The sequence below is a fragment of the Corythoichthys intestinalis genome, chromosome 16 (genome assembly GCF_030265065.1).
Source record: "Corythoichthys intestinalis isolate RoL2023-P3 chromosome 16, ASM3026506v1, whole genome shotgun sequence".
NCBI classification, from domain to species: domain Eukaryota; kingdom Metazoa; phylum Chordata; class Actinopteri; order Syngnathiformes; family Syngnathidae; genus Corythoichthys; species Corythoichthys intestinalis.
This window is the reverse complement of record NC_080410.1, coordinates 42,428,400-42,450,384: the sequence shown is the minus strand read 5'-3', so window position 1 is coordinate 42,450,384 and position 21,985 is coordinate 42,428,400. Positions and strand designations below refer to the sequence as shown.

Sequence of the window (21,985 nt, the reverse complement as noted above, 5' to 3'; positions counted from 1 at the left end):
TCCGGCAAATTATGTCACTAACTCCATTTATGTCCAGCTCGGATCTTTTACATCCATTCAAAAGTGAGATCATTTGCCGAAAAACACAAAATGACATCTGTCATAAGCATTCATTAATGCTAATGGTGGTGTCATGTCAAAATTATGACGGTCTTATGACAATCTTATGGTGCCACTGTCAAATTAAGTGTCAACAAATTACATAACTTGCAATTGATGAAACAACTACAACAGTAACTGAAGAAATAAATAGTAAAGAACATGAATTTTGATTGTTATGTACATTTGCAGCGCTGCAATGCATGCTAGGAGGCATGTTGGACGACTGCAGTGTTGACAGCAGGTGGCAGCAGAGGTTAACTGTCTCTCCCAAGAGAACTGTGATGGCCAAATGAAGCCTCTTGAACCAATGAAGCTTTGCAGCCAATTGGTTTAAAGCTTTATGGTGGTTCATTTGGTCTTATGACAGTCTTATGATGCCGCTTTCAAATAAAGTGTTACCGGTTAACATCTTTTGGTGTAAATATTCCATAATACAATAAGGACAGCTGCGGCTTGTAGTCCATTGATGCTTATGAATAAATGCTGTTTTCATGTCAAATTTGGTGGGTGGTGCCTTATAGTGCAAAACTTTCGGTAGTTTGTTGGTTATTTGTTCGTTTCAGGGCTTTGGAATGGCTAAGCTAGCGCGAATCAATTGGACCGACTTAGCATGCCAATTAAAAAACAACATATGCACACATGAAAATCATCGATGACCCATGCAATCAATAGTGTTGGCTATGTTTTCAGGATAAAGTTATTAAAACTTACCGTTGCATGTCAATAATTGCAGTATGAAGTTACTGTGAACAGCAGCATTTGTAATCCAGAAGCTCTGCAGAGGAGCAGGGTGGAGTGATATCACATCGTTTTTTTCCACCGCTGATTTTTTATGTTGTCACCATCAGCAAGTAACCAGTTTACATTGTTCCGAGTTCTTCATAGGGAATTTGTGGAAACTTTCCTTTGCCCATTTCTTCTGTCTGTTTCCACAGCCTCTAAATGCACATATCACCATGTTGTCGGCTGTCAGTTAACTCAGCAGACTGATGCTGCATTCGGCGAAGGTGGGAAGTCAGAGTTTCCAACCTCCGATCTGGAAAAACATCTTTGGAACGCCTCCACTATTTGATCGCTTACGAGACGACATGTTTGCTGGAGGTCAAAATGTCTTTTGATGGCCATATTAAAAAAACTTGTCACGATCAGCCATCTTTGCTGTTTGCATTCGCTTGGAACGCTTTGAGGTTGCAACTTGTACCCTCCAAGCGGAAGATGTCCGACTTCCCACCTTCCTCGAATGCAGTGTGAGCACGAGTGGCTGAAGGACCCCTCTCTATTGTGGTCATATTACGCATCCAGAAAAATAGTCCTGCAGAAATTAATTATGGCAATTTTTTGTGACATTGTTTTGGCCGCATGGGTGTTTTGGCACCATGATCTGCATTTTGATTTTATTTGACCATGTTGGATCTGTTTGTAGATCTATATGTTTTTTTTTTTTTATTGGCATGCTAAGTTGGCCCCATTGACTCGCGCTAGCTTAGCCACTGGGGAGCCCTGAAACTAACAAATAACAACTAATAAAATAAAACCCCAGCTAACTTGAAGATTAAGCGTAATGTCAAAAAATTCTGAACTTTAGCTTTAACACCTTTTCATTTTCAGCCTTTTTTTTGAACTGAAAATAGGTTGGAGAAGCATTTTGGAGAATTTTTGGGAGGAAAAACACGAGCATATGGTTAGTGTTGTGACAATATATCGAAAAGGTGATATATCACGATACTTTGTAGCCCAAAAGGTTAGCGATATGCTCCCGCCAAGAATTGATATATCGTTTTAAAAATGTGTCACTGTAAACTGACAGTAAAAGGATTAAAATGAGTGCTGCAATGATTAATCGATTAACTTGAGTATTCGATTAGAAAAAAAGATTCAAATTAAATTTTGCTGCTTCGAGTATTCTTTTAATTAAAGTGGGGTTTTAATGGTTTGTTTTGAAAGTGTTTGCATTTAGCTTTATTGATTTGGGTGGATACACGGCTCTCTAGTCTGCCTCATTTCACATGGCTTAATCCAGCTGCTCCCTGTTAAGACAAACATAAGCTAAGTTTTTGTTCAAGCTGAAGTTTTTTTTATGCATTCGTAATTTAGTTTATAGGTATATTTAGCCGTTTCTTGTGGGAATATGTGTGTGAGCCATTTGTTAAGAGCATTGTAAAAAAAAAAAGTTAGCATTTTACAGCATTTAAACTAGCGGACTGTTGCTATGTAAGTTAGCCAATTGTTCTTTTGTTGTACATAGATCCTCATTTATTCATTTTTTTATACGGTTTAAAGCTCAGCTCAGGTATTTTAAATGTTTATGTTCCTTATCCGATTACTCGATTATTCGAACTAATTAGTTCATCGATTAATCGACTACTAAAATAATCGATAGCTGCAGCCAGAATTAAAGTAGCTTCTTTTTTTTCGTGTTTGTTAGTTTAGAGTTCTAAACCCTAGAATGATTTTCTGATAATTGTCGTATCGCCATATTGTGAGATCATCGTGTGTCTCAAATCGTGATGTACCCAAATTATGACTCACACCAACACTGCTTTACTCCAAATGCAGAACATGCAGGCAGATGGAATCTGTTAGCCAGCGATTATAACTCTGTAACTCATTAGCTATCAGGCTCCTTGACTTGCCCCACAGTGCTAATCACTGAAATGACATCATTTTTTTCCCCGCACAATGATGTGTCAGATATATTGCTGTTATGACAGACAAAGGCATATCCCATTGAGAATGTCACGAAGCCTACCGCTCAGTGCTTTTGAAATACTAGACTAGAGTACGTTTTAAGCAAAGGAAGACGCGGAACAACTCGATATGGCGGAGGGGGGGGTGTCTTCATATTATTTTGTTGTTTTTTTTTTTTTTTTTTTTGATTCCTTCCTCTCTCTTGTGCAGGAAGCATGCCCTTAACTGTCACAGAATGAAGCCAGCCCTGTTCAGCGTTCTCTGCGAGATCAAAGAGAAGACAGGTGAGTTTCGACTTCGCTCATTTCCTTTTTATTCTGCACTTCGCACGAGTTGAAACCCAGTTGTGGCGCCTTCCCTACAATAATGGCTTCCTCGCATCCGAGCCGCTTCCTTCCTGGTCTCTGTGAACTGGCAAATGATCGAGTGTTGATTGTATTTTTTTGGGTCTCGGCTATGAAGATTGTCAGAATTCCAAAGTTTGGTTGGTTCTCAAAGCGGGGTACGAGTATTAAAAGTTGTGAGATGGCTCCCTACAGTGGTGTGGAAATATGAACAAAATTTGTTTAGTCTACCAGAATGCATTAATCAAGTGCAGTTGTATTCAAATTAAACTACAAAAGATGTTAAGACATTTAAGGTAAGGAAGCGTATTGCTGCAACCCAAAAAAACATAAAAAAAAGTTGAATTACACATTTTTACATGTTTCTTACATGATATCACGTTTTTACTTGATAGTAGGTCATGATAGTTATCACGTTTTTCCATAATTATCACGTTTTACATGATAGTATCACATTTTTCCAGCATAATTATCATAGTTTTTCATGATCGTGTCATGCTTTGACATGATAGTGCCACGGTTTGACATTATATAATGTTTTGACATGATAGTTATTAGGTTTTTACATGAGAGTGTCACATTTTGACACCATAGTGTCACGTTTTGACATCATAGTTATCATTGTTTTAAAGTTAGTCATGTTTTTACATGACAGTGTTACATTTTGACATATTTATCACGTTTTTACATGAAAATGTCTCATTTTGGCATGGTTAACACATTTTGATGTGCTAATTACTTTTTTACATGATAGTGTCACATTTTGACATCGTCCTCACGTTTTTACATCATAGTTATGACGTTTTTACATGATAGTGTCACGTTTTGTCATTAGATTTATAACATTTCTACATGATAATGTGGCGTTTTGACATAGCTATCATGTTTTGACGTGATAGTTATTACGTTTTTACGTGATAGTGTCACGTTTTTACATGATAACATCACGTTATGACAAAATTATCATGTTTTGACGTGATAGTTATTATGTCTTCACATGATAGTGTCACGTTTTGACATCATAGTTGTTTTTGCGTCGTAGTTATCATGTTTTTACATGAGTCACGTTTTGACATATCACGTTTTTACATGAAAATCAAGTTTTTACATCGTAGTGTCACGTTTTCACATGATAGTGTCACGTTTTGACATCATAGTTATGTTTTTACATCATAGTTATCATGTTTTTCATGACAGTGTCATGTTTTGACATATCACGTTTTTACATGAAAATGTCACCTTTCTACGTGGTAGTGTAACTTTTGATGTGATTATAACATTTTGACAGGCTAGTTATTACATTTTTACATGATAGTGTCATGTTTTCACATGATAGTGTCACGTTTTTACATCATAGTTATGACGTTTTCACATGATAGTGTCACGTTTTGACATCATGTCATGTAAAAACATGATACCACGTTTTTACATGAAAATGTCACCTTTCTACATGGTAGTGTCACTTTTTGACGTGATTATAACAGGCCAGTTATTACATTTTTACATGATAGTGTCATGTCTTCACATGATAGTGTCACGTTTTCACATGATAGTGGCACGTTTTGACATCAAAGTTATGACGTTTTCAAATGATAGTGTCACGTTTTGACATTTATCGAGTTTCTACATGATAATGTCACGTTCTTACATGGTAGTGTCACATTTTGACATAATTGTCATGTTTTGACGTGATAGTTATTACGTTTTTACATGATAGTATCACGTTTTTTCATGATAGTGTCACGTTTTGACACATGTATGTTTTTACATGGTAGTATCACATTTTTACATGATAGCTTTCACGTTTCTACATACTACGTTTACCGGTATACATGGCACATTTTTACATGATAGTTAGCATGTTTTTACATAATTATCAAGATTTTACATGATAATAATCTCATTTTTGGAGAGTATCACATTTTTACTTGATATTTATCATATTTTTACATAATGGCTTTCATGTTTTTACACGGTATCACGTTTTTACATGATAGTTATCACCTTTTTGAATGCAAATTATCACGTCTTTACATGATAATGTTCATGTTTTTCATGATACTATCTAGTATTTCTATTTTTTACGTTTTTACTAAAAATGTGATACTGGACTTTTTTTCTTTTTCTTTCTTGGTGGCAGCAATACGCTTCCGTAATAGGGCACTTATTTAAATGCTATGGGGGAAAATTGCTTTAAAGTCTAATACAGGGTCATAACCAGTATTGTATTTATTGGTTTGGATTTTCGTGAACATTTCATTTATTTATAAAAGGATATACAAAAAAAAAAAAGATTATTCATCGTGTTAATAATTTTGGTTGGTAGCTTTAGTTTTATTCTGTATGCTTGAGTTTTCATGCAACTGACATTATTAGGAACATATTATACAGATTCTTCCTATATTTTCCACCCAATACAGTTTAACTTTTCAGTCCTTGGAATAGGTGTATACATTTTCCTGAATCCTTGTCAACATTACCTTGTCATAGTTGACTGATTTTCACATATTGGAGCGCTTTGGCAGCAGTGCAGTACAGCAAATGTCACATTCTCCCTATTGTTAGTCTCCTGAAGTTGTCTAAAACATGGCATACCACGTATTTTTTTTTTTGTTCCATATTGTCACTTTTGGGCTGTTTTCTTTTTAAAGTGCCAGATATATACCCACATGGTTCTAAATATCGCTTTGCAATAAGTTTGCATTACACAAAGAAAATAACGCTAAAAGAGGGGGTCCCCAACTTAAAGGGATTGGATGTTTAGCGCTGTCGATGGCAGCAAATGAGTTAGCGTGTGCCCTTATGGTAGTGCCCAGATAGCTGAATTGTTGGCAGGTAAAATTAACCAAATACTGATTATCTGCAGCAATCACAACATGGACTATATCTTATTAGAATTAATGGGATGGAAAAACGACTCTTGCATAATCTTGGCAGAAAATTCACACCGTCGTTGACAGCAGGCTGATACGAAAAAAATCTACAGGGGTTATTGCTTCTCAGTCAGTGCATTATACCATCTCGACATGCTATTTTCCGACTCCCTCTTAGAACGTCTACACTCGCTGCAGTATAATGCAATTATGCATTGGTAATAAATTGCTATGCATATCAATGCAGTACTCTCTGCCAAACATAGCATGCGGCGCAACTGGATAAAGTCAGAAGAATGGAGCCCTTCCTAATAGGTGTGTGACAATATCTTAAAAAGGTGATATATCGTGATACTTAGTAGCCCAAATAGTTATTGATATGCTCCCGCCGAGAAACGATATACGTATCGTTTAAAAAGGTGTCGTGTTTAAAAAAAAAAAAAAAAAAGGGGGAACCAACAGGTTGCTTCCAAAATCTTCCATTAGAATACAGTCTACATTAGCTCAATGACCTCCATTAACGACGCTAGACATCCAATTCATTTGGATTGGACTGGACGTCTAGCACTGTCAATGGCACTGAAACTAGAGCATTCACACATTTACAGCTCACTTGCTGTTCATTTTAGGGCATTAACATCCTTTACTTAATAATTACTAGTTAGTTAGTTCTTTTACTTCCTTTTCAGTCACACCAAATCAATAGGTAGTGATGAAGCATGTGCCGATGACTGGTTTCAAGGTATACCGTGGTTTCAAAACCGCAAACATTTTCTGCCATACCGTCTGTACGGTATTAGCTATTTTTTGTGTCCCAAAAATGCTGGGAAAAATACCTCGCTTGCAACTGCAAAGCTAAACCCTTCCCCACCGGTTGTTGCTCAGTGTCAGTGAGTCAGCTGTGCTACACGATGGCAGGAGGTGGTGAAACTCCTGGACTATTTCTCCCATCAAAGAAAACGAAATCGCTATTATGGAAATACTTCGGCTACAGATAAGTTACAAACGGCCGCAGCTAAGAGGAAGAGGGCAAACCGACATGTAAAACATGTTTAAGTAGGGTGGCTGCCGAGGAGGTAATACCTCCAATATGATTTCGCATTCATACAAAATTAAACACTGTCATGAACGTTTCCTACCAGCTACGAGGGTTAACTCCAGCATGGTTAGTGTGTCTAGCGGTGGTAAAATGTGTTTTTTTTTTTTTTTTTTTTTCCCCTCTCTCTGGCAAGTGTCTGTGTTGAGAAATGGAGCGTGTGTAAAATGTAAACATTATACGAGTCATACACACGTGCTTTTTATGGAAAATAATTCAATTATTTTTCTTCTGATGGTAATAATGTTGAGCTGTAGCTGTGGGTTTACGCCTACCTAAAGGACTGCATTTATTTTATTTTAATTTTATAATATTTGTTATAGTTTTTTATTTATTTTAATTTAACATTGTACTTTTGCTCCAATTTGCCAATATGTTCTGAAAAATAAAAATCCTGTTCAATGGATTAAAAAAAAAAATTTTTTTTTAAAAGACAAAAAACACATCTCAAAGTAACACATTTTAGAGCTGCAATTGCAATATTGTGAATCCATGATATTTTGGCTTAAGGTTATATCCTACTGTCAAAATCTCATAACTGCACATGGCTAGTCGTGACCCGTAAATGTCCCAAAAGGAAAATGAAGTGACTGAAAATCAACAGCTAATGAATGATGTGAAATGAACTCATTGTCTGCCACTGACTGTTAGGTTTTGTGTTGGTTTTCTCCTAGTGTGACTTGTCCCTATGATTGCCCATTGATTTCACCTGTTGTACCTGCTCCTAGTGTATCCTCCAATCTGTATCCTCCTGTGTTACCCAGCTGTTCCTCGTTGTCTCGTTACCCCTGGTCTGCGTGTGTGTATATAAGCTCCCATTTCCTTTTCACTCCTTGTTGCGTCATTGTCAATGTTGATGTCGAAGTCCTGTCCAAGCCCTTGTGTATTAGTCCCTCCGATAAAGTAAGTTTTGTTTGAACCTTGCCTTTTGATTCCCAGTACTTTTGGTTGTAGTTTGTTTTTGTTAGTTATTATTAAAACGTTTTTGAGATCACCGCCACCTGACTGGCTGCTTTTGTTTCCCTGAATTTGGGTCCACACAACCTGCCTGCCCGCGTTTTCCTGACACTGACAGCGCTAAATATCCAATTCATTTTGATTGGCTTGGACATCTGTTGCCATCAATGGCACTGAAACCATAGCATTCGCTGTCAGTCTTTTGTGGGCATTTACAGGTCCCTTCCTGTTCATTTTAGAGCATTTACAGATGACGTCTGTAGATATACCTCCTTTTATTCACGTAAACATATATCTGTTCATTTCACATCATTATACATAACCATTTATTGTCTTATAGCCCTGTGTTCTGTCTACGAATATTGAGACGAATATTGTTTTGATTACAAGGACTGTCATGTCCAAAGTTACTGAGAAGTCAACATCAGTGTTCTTCCACTGTTTGTAGAATGACAAAGAGAAACATCTTGAAGGTTCGGGGCAGATCGACTCGGGAGCGTCTCGTGGTGCTTTCGGGGACATTTGTCCTGGCAGGCCAGCTTTTAATTACTCTTTTCTTAATAAGTGTATATTTCTTACACTGCTGGCCAAAAATATTGGCACCCCTGCAATTCTGTCAGATAATGCTCAATTTCTCCCAGAAAACGACCGCAATTGCAAATCTTCATTTATTTTGCTTGCAATGAAAAAACACAAAAGAGAATGAAAAAAAAAAAAAATTAAGTCATTATCATTTTACACAAAACTCCAAAAATGGGGCGGACAAAAGTATTGGCACCCTTTGAAAAATCTTGTGATGCTTCTCTAATTTGTGTAGGGCTGCAGCTATCGATTATTTTAGTAGTCGATTAATCAATGTACTACTTAGTCCCAATCATCGAGTAATCGGATAAGGAACATGAAACATTAAAATACCTGAGCTGAGCCTCAAACGGTTAAAAAAAAAAAAAAAAAAAAAGAAAAAAAAAAAAAAGAAGAAGAATCTATGTACAACAAACTAAAAATTGGCTAACATATGTGGCAAAAGTCCGCTAGCTTAAATGCTATAAAACACTAACGCTTTTTTAGAATTATTCTACAATGCTCTCAACAAATGGTTCAGACACGTATTCCCACGAACTAAATTACGAATGCATTAAAAAAACATTACATCAAAAAAAAACTTAGCTTATATTGGTCTTAACATGGAGCAGCTGGATTCAGCCATGTGAAAAGAGGTAGACTAGAGGGCAGTGTATCCAGCAAAATCAATAAAACTAAATGCAAACACTTTCAAAATAAACCACTGCAACGCCACTTTAATTAAATTATGTTGCTTCGAGTATTCGTTTAATTCGAATCTTTTTTTCTAATCGAATACTCGAGTTAATCGATTAATTGTTGCAGCACTAAATTTGTGTAATTAACAGCGCCTGTTACTTACCTGTGGCACATAACAGGTGGTGGCAGTAACTAAATCACAAGTGCAGCCAGTTAAAATGGATTAAACTTGACTGAAGCTATTAATACCAAAGCATTTGTAGTTCCAATCATTTTCTGGGAGAAATTGAGAATTGTGTGACAGAATTGCAGGGGTGCCAATACTTAGCAGTGTAGGTGATTATTGCTTTCTGATTGTTCCTGAATTGTGTGTTGTCATCTCCTGTTCGTTAAGAGAAAAAAAGAACCTGTAAAAAGAGAAAATCGACTTTTTTCTTCTTCACTTACTGTTGATTTTGAGTAATTTCCTATTAATTCCGGGACATTCATTCCTTATCAGTAACCCAAAATCAACAGGAAGTGACCTGTAACACCCCATAAGGAAAAGGAAGTGACTGAAAATTAACTCATTGGCTGCCACAGACGTCCAATCGGTTTGAAGTGGGAGGGATGGCAGCGAATGTCATTCGCTGCCATTCCTCCCACTTCAAACCGATTGGACGTCTACTAGTGATAAAGTCATTCCAATTCACAGCAAACGGATGTTACTTTCTAATAACCTTGTTGGATCTCCTATAAACAAGATCCGAGCGAAGGCCGTCTTGGAACAACGTGTGATTATTTCGAATTTTGATCGCGCCGGCGGAATGATTTTAAGCAAAACCGGCTGGTTATCCCCGTCTCGTTAGCTATTCCAGTCAGCTATCTGACAGATTCGAGTGCGGTTCAAAGGACGGAGGCTTAGGACGCTTGGCAGATTGATGGTTATGGTACTGTGAATGGGTGGGATTTTGAATCCTCTTCCCCTCTCACGCCCCCACCCCCTTCCCTCGGCTTCTCTCGCCTCTCGCTGGTGTATCTTCTCGCCGAAAAATCCTCTTGTTCAAATACAATTTGAAAATGCTGCACTGCTGCCTGCCGTGGCCCTCTGTCAATAATGTATTATTGCTCTCCGGTGATTGGAGAAAAGTACAGGCTAGGCTTGAGTGAGTGGGGCAGGGTACACCGTTTCCAAGGCAACCACTGCTCTTATTTACCCTAATGCCATTCACTTTGATTTTCACATTTAGTCTCCCAGCCAACTAGAGACGAGCTCTTTTAGTACCGGTACTGTAAGCCAAAAAAAAAATCCACGGAGGTACTTTGAAATGATTTATACTGCGTGCGAATATGCAAAGAGTATAAGCTGCATACTATACGATACAATTTGCGATACAAGGCTAAGGATAACGATCTCACAATATGGCTGTATAACAATTATGGTTACTAGGGCTGCAGCTAGCGAATATTTTAGTAGTCGATTAATCGATGGACAATTTAGTTCGAATAATCGAGTAATCGGATAAGGAACATGAAAACTTAAAATACCTGAGCTGAGCCTCAAACGGTGTGTATATATGTATGTATATATATATATTTTTTTTATGAGGATCTATGTACAGCAAAAGAACAATTGGCTAACTTACAAAGAAAAAGTCCGCTAGATTAAATGCTATAAAATGCTTAAGTTTTTTTTACACTGCTCTTAACAAATGGTTCAGACACATATTCCCACAATAAAACGGGTAAATATACCTATAAACTAATCTATGAATGCATTAAAAAACATTAGCTCAAACAAAAACTTAGCTTATGTTGGTCTTAACAGGGAGCATTTGGATTCAGCCATGTGAAAAGAGGCAGACCAGAGAGCAGTGTAACCATCCTAATCAATAAAACTGCAAACTCTTTCAAAATAAACCGTTGCAACGCCACTTTAAACGAATACTCGAAGCAAAAAAATTGAATTTGAATATTTTTTTCTAATCAAATACTCGAGTTAATCGATTAATCGTTGCAGCACTAATCGTTACATTGGTAATTGGTGTTATATTTGTATAGCGCTTTTCCACTTTTCAAGGTGCTCAAAGCACTTTATACTACATTGCCATCTACCTACTGGTGGCGCAGCACCAGGAGCAATGTGGGGTTCAGTATCTTGCTCAAGGATACTTAGGCGGGTTCATCAGGGCAGAGAATCGAGCCCACAACCTCTGGGTTGGGGGACAACTACTCTACCACTGAGCCACGCCACCCCGTGGTCAGGAAATAATTCTACTATATTTTACGATACAAGTAATAAACAGAAAAACAAGCTCTTTTCATCCTTCTGCTGTTAATTAATTTGAGTTTATCGCTAGTAGGTGTCCAATTCACTTGAACTGGGAGGGTAGCAGCAAATTCACTTCAAACAGATTGGACGTTTATGGCCGTCAGTGGCAGCCCGTGCAAGGCAATGAGTAGGGTTGGGCATCGAGCATCGATGGGAACCGGTTCTAACAGTCCGATGCGCCTGGAATCGTTCGAAATTTTAGATTTCTATTCCTCGTTTCGATGTTCTGACCGGCAAGTGGGAAAAAAATGCTCCAATTCAGAGACTGATATTTATATACAAATTAAAATTAGTGAGAAGTTCATTTAATCTAAAAAATCGAGAAGTTAAGACTTTAATATAAACTATGCTTTTTTTTTTTTTTTAGCCTGCATTTTTGTTTTTTGTTGATTTTGGGGTATTTTACGGGTCACTACCTGTTTATTTTGAGTTACAGAATAGGAAGTGACCTGGGAATCACCCAAATGAATAGGCAGTGACTCAAACTCAACAGGAAATCACCTGTAAATGCCCTGAAAATCGGACAGAATGACTGTGAATGCGCTGGTTTCGAATGAACGAACGTTGCCAGTCTAAATGGATTCGGCGTCGTGCACCGTCAATGCAACCTTAGTGTTAACTGAGACACTATTATGGTGGAAGATTTTGGCAGCAACTTGTTGGTTCCTTTTTATTTTATTTTTTTTAGACATTGACACCTTTTTAAAACGATATCCCGATTCTTGGCAGGACCATATCGATGACCTTTTGTGATACAAAGTATCACGATATATCACCATTTCGATATTTTGTCACACCCCTATCACATACCTGTCAACGCGAGGCCGTTGGCAATCTTACAAATAGTGACGTATGCCCCTACAAATTGGTGACTAATCTTACATCGTTGTATATAGCGTGCAATATGAAACAAAAATAAAACTCAGTTTTTTAAAATATGAATTTATTGGTAATATTGTAAAATCTAACCTGGAGCAATCAAAGAACAATATCTAGAGCTACATCATGATTGCTAAAATTAAAAGGGACTTTTGTTATAATTCAGCACTTATGGCAATTTCTATCATTTCTTGATGGCTGCACTTCATGGCAGTTCAGCTCGCAATTCAGTTTGACTTGAAGGTAGTTCATTAGTGTGTGCAATTATAAATTGAAAAAGGTCAATTGATAAAATTAACTCACCGATGCAATCTTTGAGTCAGAGAACATTTCTTTTGCTAATTCTGAGAAGTGATCAGCAATAGTTCAGGACTAAATTGGCAGAATAAAATCTCCGCTTTCATCACTTTTCATTCTGCAGACTTCATCTTTATGACCAGTGTTGTTCATCTTACTTTTAAAAAGTAATTAATTAGTTACAAATTACTTCTCCCGAAAAGTAATTGAGTTAGCAACTCAATTACCTGAATGTAAGAGTAATTAGTTACTTGGCAAAGTAAATGGTGTTACCTTTCATGTTTTTTTTTTTCATTTAAAAAAAAAAACAAAAAAACAAAACATAGTAACCTTTGCTATGTTTGGAAGTCATTAATTTATTATTTCCTTTCGACATGTGAAAGCTTTAAAACTGTTTCATCATTTAAAGATAGATTCAAGTCAAGATTTTGCCGATTTAGGAGTATTTTAGATAAAAAGTTACTTAGGCTCGCTAGGAAGGTTCACTACAACAGAGCCTTTCTGAGAAGTCTACTGCTTCAAAATGGCGGCTGTTTATTAATGCCGCCGTCTGTCATTTTGTATGTAGTTCTATAAGCATGAGATATCTAGGCGTAGATTGTAGGCTGTCGGCTACAGTCAGGAAATATTGGAGCCACCTAGCCTAGTATCGCGTTTGCAACAGCGTCACTACGAACACTTCGCTCTCAGTGTCTCTGACTTTTCTCGTGTCATTCAACCAACGTAGTAACGCACATTGTCTCGTTGCCAAAACGGTGACAAAATCCGAGCGGAGAAAAAAAAACGTAATGCACGAAAAACGTACAGATTTTGAACGTACGGCGTACACATATAAAAATCAGTGCTCACTTGAACAAATTACACCGAAACCGTACAACTTGACCAGTGTTGTTAATAACGGCATTAGAATATAACGGCGTTACTAACGGCGTTATTTTTTTCAGTAGTGGGTAATCTAATTATTTTCTCATCTTGGCAACACCGTTACGGTTACTGAGGCGGGAAAGGCATGCGTTACTCTGCGTTACTATGTTGGTTGACGCGAGAAAAGTGAGAGAGACGGACGCACGGAGACGAGAGAGCAGAGCAAGAGTGGGGACGCGTTGCAAACGCGATGCTAGGTGGCTCCAATATTACCTGACTGTAGCCAATAGCCGACAAACTACGCCCGCATAATGCAACGGTAGAAATCATGTATTGTAGAACTAGATGCAAATGACAGACACAGTGGCATTAGCAACATATCTAAAGAACTAGATGCGTCAGTAAACAGCTGCCATCTTAAAGCAGTAGACCTCTTAGGAAAGCTCTGTTGTAGAGAACCTTCCTAGCGAACCTAAATAACCTTTTATCTGAAATGCTCCTAAATCGGCAAAATCTTGACTTAAATCTATCTTTAAATAATGAAACCGTTTTAAAACTTACACATGTCGAAAGTAGACAGAAGGGAACTAATGCAATAACGGGAGCAATTTTATCAACTTTAACGGTTGATTCAGAACATTAAATGACTTCCACACATAGCAAAGGTTACTATCTAGTTATCGCAATGTCTAGTTAAGTTTAGGGTAAAGAATTGGGCAAGGGCCAATTGTCCCAAAAACCCTTTAAACTTCGCATTGTGTGACCTGTTTTTGTTTTTTGTTTTTTTTAAAAAAAAAAGAAAGAAAAAAAAGAAGATAAAAAAAGAAAATTATCCCCCGTTACTTTGCCAAATAACTAATTACTTTTACATTCGGGTAATTGAGTTACTAACTAGGGTTTTTATATTCCTATTTTATATTTTATTTCCTGATCCGATTGCTTTTTTTTTTTTTGCTCCCGATTCAATTCCAATCATTCCCGATAATTTTTCTCGATCATATACATTTTGGCAATGCATTAAGAAAAAAAATGAATCAAACTCGGACGAATATATACATTCAACATACAGTACGTAAGTAATGTATTTGTTTATTATGACAATAAATCCTCAAGATGGCATTTCCATTATTAACATTCTTTCTGTGAGAGGGATCCACGGATAGAAAGACTTGTAATTCTTAAAGGATGAATGTGACTTTGTATATTGTGACTAAATATTACCATCTAGTGTATTTGTTGAGCTTTCAGTAAAGCCATTTAATTGTTCTGCCCAAATGCATGATGGGAAGTGCAACCATCTGTGGCACCAATTTATATATCTTCTCTGCATTGGGAAATAACATAGGGTGTTAAGAAAAAGATCAACTACTACCTTTCTTCCCCACATTGCTTCCCACGGTATTTCTAATTGATGAGAGATTGTAAGGCTTTAGCCAATTAAAAAAGGCTCCAAAGGCTGCCAAAATTCTCTCTACTCATTTTACGCTGCCTTTTAGCTCTATATATAGGTAAAACGGCGCCATTATAGATTGAACACGACAATGCGTGAGTGGGCCGTGCAGCGCATGCGTTAATTGCGTTAAATATTTTAACGTTATTACCGCCGTTAAGGCGATAAATTTGATAGCCCTACTTTAAGCAAAAACTAAAGACTCTGGATGAGTGTAAGACATTTTGTCTGTAACGTTAAATACAATTAGAAAACGATTTAATTAAAAAATATATATATATTAAAAAAAAAGGCATGTCCGATATTTTTTGCCGATTCCGATACTTTGAAAATGACGTGATCGGACCCGATCGATCGGGACATCTTTATTACTAACGCAATTACTTTTTGGGAGAAGTATTTTGTAACTGTAATTAATTACTTTTTTAAAGTAAGATTACCAACACTGAACTTGACAGGTATGTCCTATCACATAATGTTCTCGATATATTTTCCCAACCCTACTAGAGAGACGCTCTTATGGTACGAGAGAGAGCCCCCCCCCCCCCAAAAAAAATCCACTGAATTACTTTGAAATGAAAGATTTATACTAGATGTGAATATGCAAAGACGCAGAAATATTTGGCCTTGCCGGTTAGCTGCTGGCCATCTGCCACGCAGCACACTGTTACCTGCTTTGGCATTTCTCTACTCCTCGTAAGACCCCCTGCAGGCTCCATTATGCGCTAGCGGAATGGGAATTGACTTCTCTTCAGCACTGCTTTTGGAAGACGCAATCAGTAAACCTCTTGTATCTCCGCAGATTTTATGCAGTCTTTTTCTCCCTCGCACTGACATGCACTTGTCAGCGCATCCACATACACATTCACTCTCTTGTGCACATACAGTACAAGCGCATTGAAGGAGGATAAAAGCAAACTGGGTCTTTGGGTCTACTCCTACTGATTCTGTGTTGTCCTCTCCTCCTCTCCGCTTCAGCCTCACTCCCTTTTCTTGAAAGAGAAGACTCGCTTTGAACTCGGGGCTTTGATATGGTAATGTAATGGTGCTGTTGGAGGAGGGGAGGGAGGGTTTGCGAGGGGGGAAGGGGACCGGGTGAATTCCTCTGAGTGCTGCAGTTGGTTAGATTGTTTTCATTGTAAAGGAAATGTTCTGCGCAAATGCCAGCGCCCCCTTTCTCGCTACGTCGCCGCCATCCCCCCCTCTCACCCGAGCGGTCGTATCAAACATCTGCATGAAATGTGATACTCTTTAATAGTTCATTAAAAAACACACTTAGGAGAAGAAAGTAAATGATCAGAGCGAAGCGTTAGGGGCTTTGCTTCAACTCTTGTTGGCGTCTCCCTCCCTGCCTCTCATGGGTATTTACTGTAAAAATAGCTCATGTGTAGTTGAGTGCAACAAAATCTCCCACAAGCCACCGCGGTTTTACCCTCAGAAGTTTTTACATTTAGTTTGGGCATCTTCTTAGGCGTTACCTTTCATGTGCTCCTTTTTTGCTGTACAGAAAAAACAATGCATCGCCTGTCATTCACTCAGTTCCGTCACCACCCTCGAGTTCCTTTTATTGCACGTGCAAAGATTGCCAATTTATTTTCGGATGTGTTTTGAATAGGACCGGAATTGTTTTCATGAGGAATTGATTTGACAGTGTGCAGCGTTGTACCTCGGAGACAACAAAGTATATTAAGTATCTTCTTTCTGTCTCCCCAGATGGGCACACGTTTTACATATAGTATATGCTAGTGAGTTCTATAAGATGTACTCCCTTCTAAACCAAACTATTTATTTTATTTATGTGACGGTATATCGAAAAGGTGAAATATTGCGATACTTTGTAGCCCAAAAGGTTATCGATGTGCTCCCACCGAGAATCGATATATCGTTTTAACTCGTTCACTCCCAGCCATTTTCACCGGTGCAACCCCCTTCGCTCCCGGCCGTTTTACTGGATTTTGACTGACTTTGCAAGGCCCACAGAAAATTCTGTTCTATTGCTATATAAACATGGAAACCACCAAAAGAAAGATTACTCTCTTCTTTCAGCAGGAAAAAAAGTAAGTTCATATCTTTTTCCATTCTTTAGAAATCAGCATTAGAAAATAGCTTAGTTTGAGCAATTTTTCAATTCCTGATGAAAAAACAGAAATTTAGCTTTTTGTGAAAGCATACATTTCAAACATTTACTTTAAAGCAGTAATGTGAAGTAAGGTTGGCCAACCATGTTTTTGAATAATATCAATGGCTAAACATTTATAAGCATATTTTCGTTATTTTTTTTAACGCATCCCTTCCAGATTCTTTGTTTAACTCATAGCAACGCCCTTGACAACGAAAATGCTTTTCTTCGGCAATCTTCGAAAATCTTCGGAAATTACGTCATACCGGGAAGTGCGAGGGAAGTCCGCCATAGAACATTGTTGTTTGTTGCATTGCTTCTCAGTAAGATGCCACGGCGGTGTGTGGCAATGTTTTGTTCTCACGCAAACAAAAAGTTGTATGAGTGGCCAAAGGATAGCAGGGCACGTAAATGGACATCTTTCGTTCGCACGAAGCGAATGAATTTCACGCCATCGTCGAGTAGTCTTCTCTGCTGCAAACACTTCGAAGATGCCTGCTTCCTTAACCCGTCTGCTTATGATCAAGGATTTGCCAAAAAGTAAGTGTGATTTTTGGATAGATGACTGATGACTTTGTCAAAGCAGAGCTGCCAACTGTTGTGGAATGTACAGTAGAAGCTAGCGACGTTAGCCGAAAGCCAACTCGTGGCAATAGTCGTGGCATAGTTGTTGTTGTGTTCGCCAGTGTTACGTCCCAAGGACGGCTCGCGAAGAGCGTAACATAAAACGAGCCACACAATTTCACAAGTGGCACAAAATCACAATCAAACTCTCAATGAGTATGTACAAAATGTAGATGAAGCGCGGCTTCAGGGTAAGCCCAGGCCAAAACAACAAACAAAAGGAATCTACACTTGAACCCCAACCACTAACTAAACCCTGATCATGAAAAAGAACCAAGAAAAGACAGCTTCTTACGCTAAAAACAACAGGAAAAAACAGGTTGAACAGAAATGGCGACTTACCCCTTCTTGCTTCAGTGCTCTTATTTACAGTGGTGAACAAAAACGATCCAATAACGAATAAACACAAAAGACCTCACCGAAAAAGCGGTAGTCTATCAGACTAGCGATCAAATGCAAATGAGCGTGAATGGCGAGCAAACTGCTGGCGAGGAGGACCGCGGCAGAATGCTGTCAAATGTGAACGTTGACAGCTCAAGTCCCACAGTGAATCATGGGAAATGTAGTCTCGGGACAACACTGAAGTGGTGCTTTGTAATCTGTTCGCTTGTGTGAAAAAACTACATTTCCTCACGCCATTAGACGCCACTTCCTGCCGATAGCCCCAGGAAGTAGCAGTAGCTGGTAGTACGAGGCGAGGCAGAGATGAGCGAGAAGCAAAACTTCGCGGTCGAATGATGCGGCAGTCCGCTATTATTTTGTTTTCTTATTGTTGCCACAATAAAGTGGAGAAAGGCATCAACGACTCATCTCCTTCTTTCCCCCCAAAGTTTTTATATTATTATTTTATATGCACGAGAGCTGAAGGATCTGCCAAAATGAACATGCAGTCTGATTATTATTTTTTTAAACAATGTCATCAGATAGACAAAAACATAAAATTATGTGCAAATGCCTGCATCTTCAAATCATGAAAATAATAACAGCCTATATCTTACCAATCTTGTAATCTCGATGGGTCTTGTCTCCATTCCATGTCAGGTAGTCTAGGCACATTGTTTGCATCCTGATTCGCGTCTGGCTAATCCATGTTAGGTCCAACATAAAATTCCAAGCTCCTCTTCTTCCTCCAACTCTTCAAAAACTTGGATCTCCTCCCTTGCGCTCGATCTATTGCTTATATCGCTGTTTGAATCATTGTTTGAAGGGCTTTGTATGGCGGCCGTATGGAGCGCTGCCATCGCTGTTCTCGGTGTGACGTGTCACTTCTGGGTTCGTCCCCTTTCAGGCTCGAACTTCGGAAACGTGATTATTTTGTCAAATATACAACATATAAATTATTTTTTCATGCTTTATTTGTTGGACAATGTTTAATTACTTTAATTGTGACACTATTTGGCATGTTATGAAATTACTTCACATTACAGCTTCAACACAGCTATTTTTTTGCTTTAGTTACATCCCAAACATCTGAATGTTTTCCTTTTACAAAATAACATAAACGACAAGACAAATAGAGCTTTTGATAGCAAAGTAACAATTTATTTACACATAAATACTGAGAGATGACGCTGTTGTGGCCACGACAGCCGGGTAAACTTTTCCCTCATCGCCGCCTGTCTCATAAAGATGGATTTTTTGGAGTCTCTGTGGGGTCTGCTTGGCGAGCAGCACTGACTCAACGGCATCGTCCGCTGCACTGATGATCCCGGTCGTTCTGCTCGGTCGTCCAGCGCCTGGCATCCCGGGCGTTTTCTAGGTTGTTCTCCATTCGGTCGTCTCCCGGATGCGCTACTGCCCTCCAGTGGCCAGTTTTATTGCTTTAAAATTGATTTTCAGCTTTGTGCTTTGGAGCTAAATTGAATCGGAACCCAGGGATGTCTCTTGTAAAAAAAAACAAAAAACTTTTTTAAAAAAATGTAAAGCACGTATAAATACGTCTTTGGGTCACTGAAACAATTAAAAATAGAACGTATTTATACGTTTTTGGGAGCAAATGAGTTAAAAAGGTGTCACTCTTTAAAAGAAAAGGAAACAACAGGTTGCTACCAAAATCTCCCATTAGAATCTAGAATCGTGTCTGTTAGCTCACTTGCCTTCCATTGACGGGGGTAGACATCCAAATCATTTGGACTGGATTGGACGTCTAGCGCCGTCAATGGCTCAATGGCACTGAAACCAGAGTAGTGCTGCAACAATTAATCGATTAACTCGAGTAATTCGTTTAGAAAAAAGCCTCGAATCAGATTTTGCTCAGGTATTTTAATTTATTTTTAAATGAAAGTGCAATTCTGCATAGTTTAAACAAACACATGGGAATTTTATTTTGTATTCACATTTAATGGTCTTTTGTAAAGGGCAATCTTAGCAAGCCTTTTTTTTTTTGCATCCCCTAATATTCCGCAATGCATTAAATGTTCCTGATCCGATTACTCGATTATTCGAACTAACTAGTTGATAGATTAATAGACTACTAAAATAATAGATAGGTGCAGCTCTAAGCCAGAACATGTCTTGTGGGCATTAACAGGTCACTTACTGTTAATTTTTGGACATTTACAGGTTACCTCCTGTTGATCTGAATTTGGGGACATTCCCGAGTCACTTTCTTTATAGTAACCCAAAATAAACAGGAAGTGACTTGTAATTTCCCAAAATGAACAGAAAGTGATCGAAAATCAACTATAAATGACCTGAAATGTTCTAAAATTAACTCACTGCCTGGCATTGGTTACCACTGACGGCCATTAACATCCAACGACCCATTAAAGCCCCAAAACCAACTGGAAGTAACCCAGAACCCCCCCCAAAAAAAAACAAAAAAAAAACAGCAAATGACCTGATATGCCCCAAAATTAAACTCATTGGTTGCCATTGACATCCAATCCGTTTGAACTTGTTCATTGCAACAAAAGAACAATTGGCTAACTTGCATAACAATAGTCCACTAGCTTAAATGCAATGAATTGCTAAACTTTTACAATGCTCTGAACAAATCATTCAAATTCCAAACATATTCCCTCAAAAAACTGCTAAATATACCTATAAACTAAATTAAAAATCCATAAAAAAATGTACGGTGTTAATTAGCATACCTTCTTCACATGAGATTCTGACTGTATGATAACCTTAAGCCAAAATATCACGATTTAAAGGTATCACGGTCTTGCAATTACAGCTCCAAAATGCGTTACTTTGAGATATCTGGGTTAAAAAAAATCCATTGAACAGGAATTTTTATTTTTGAAAACATATTAGCAAAATGGAACATAAGTATAATGTTAAATTAATTTTTTTTAAAAAGTGAAATATTCTAAATAAAATTACAATAAATGCATTCCTTGAGGTGAGCCTAAACCCACAGCCACAGCTCAATATTAAATGGAATTATTTTCCTTAAAAACCTTGTGACTCATATGTCATATCATGTTTACATTATACACACGCTCTCTTTCTCAACAGAGAGATAAAAACAACACGTTTTACCATCGCTAGACACACTAAACACACTGGAGTTAACTCTCGTAGCTGGTAGGAAACTTTCATGACCGTGTTTACTAACCTATAATTTTACATAAATGCGAAATCATATTGGAGATGTTGCCTCCTCGGCCGCCACCTTCCGCAAACATGTTTTTCATGTGGGATGGCCCTCCTCTTCTAAGCCGCGGCTGTCTGTAACCTTTCTGTAGCCGAAGTATTCCCATACTAGCGATTTTGTTTACTTCGATGGGGGGAAAAGTTCAGGAGTTTCGCCTCCTCCAGCTGTGTAGCACAGCTGATTACGGACACTAAGCAACAACCGGTGGTGGAGGGTTGAGCTTTGCAGCTGCAAGCGATGGATTTCTCCCTTCATTTTTGGAATATAAAAAATAGCTAATATCGTAGGGAAGGTACGACGGAAAACTTTTGTGGTTTTGAATACCTTGAAACTGGGAAACAGCACATACAACTTGTCAATTTTTGTTTCTTTGTATGAACAGAATAAGCATTATTGAAAAGGAAGGATGGACTGTTTTCTTATCTAGCTAACACTGCCACACGCCTTTAATGACCCTTTATCAGTTAGCATTAGCAATCACAGTATATTCACAGTCGCCCTTGTCGCATGCATCACAATA

The 21,985-nt window shown here is 38.1% G+C and overlaps 1 protein-coding gene across 5 annotated transcripts in view; it reads left to right on the top strand.

Moving 5' to 3' along the window:
* The window catches only part of pbx4 (pre-B-cell leukemia transcription factor 4), a 94,299-nt gene that overhangs the window by 25,036 nt on the left and 47,278 nt on the right, over positions 1-21,985 (top strand). For all 5 annotated transcript variants that reach the window (XM_057860848.1, XM_057860847.1, XM_057860849.1 and 2 more), the window contains one exon: positions 3,001-3,074. In XM_057860848.1, the coding sequence (XP_057716831.1) occupies positions 3,001-3,074 (74 nt within the window). The remainder of the gene's footprint in view (positions 1-3,000; positions 3,075-21,985) is intronic.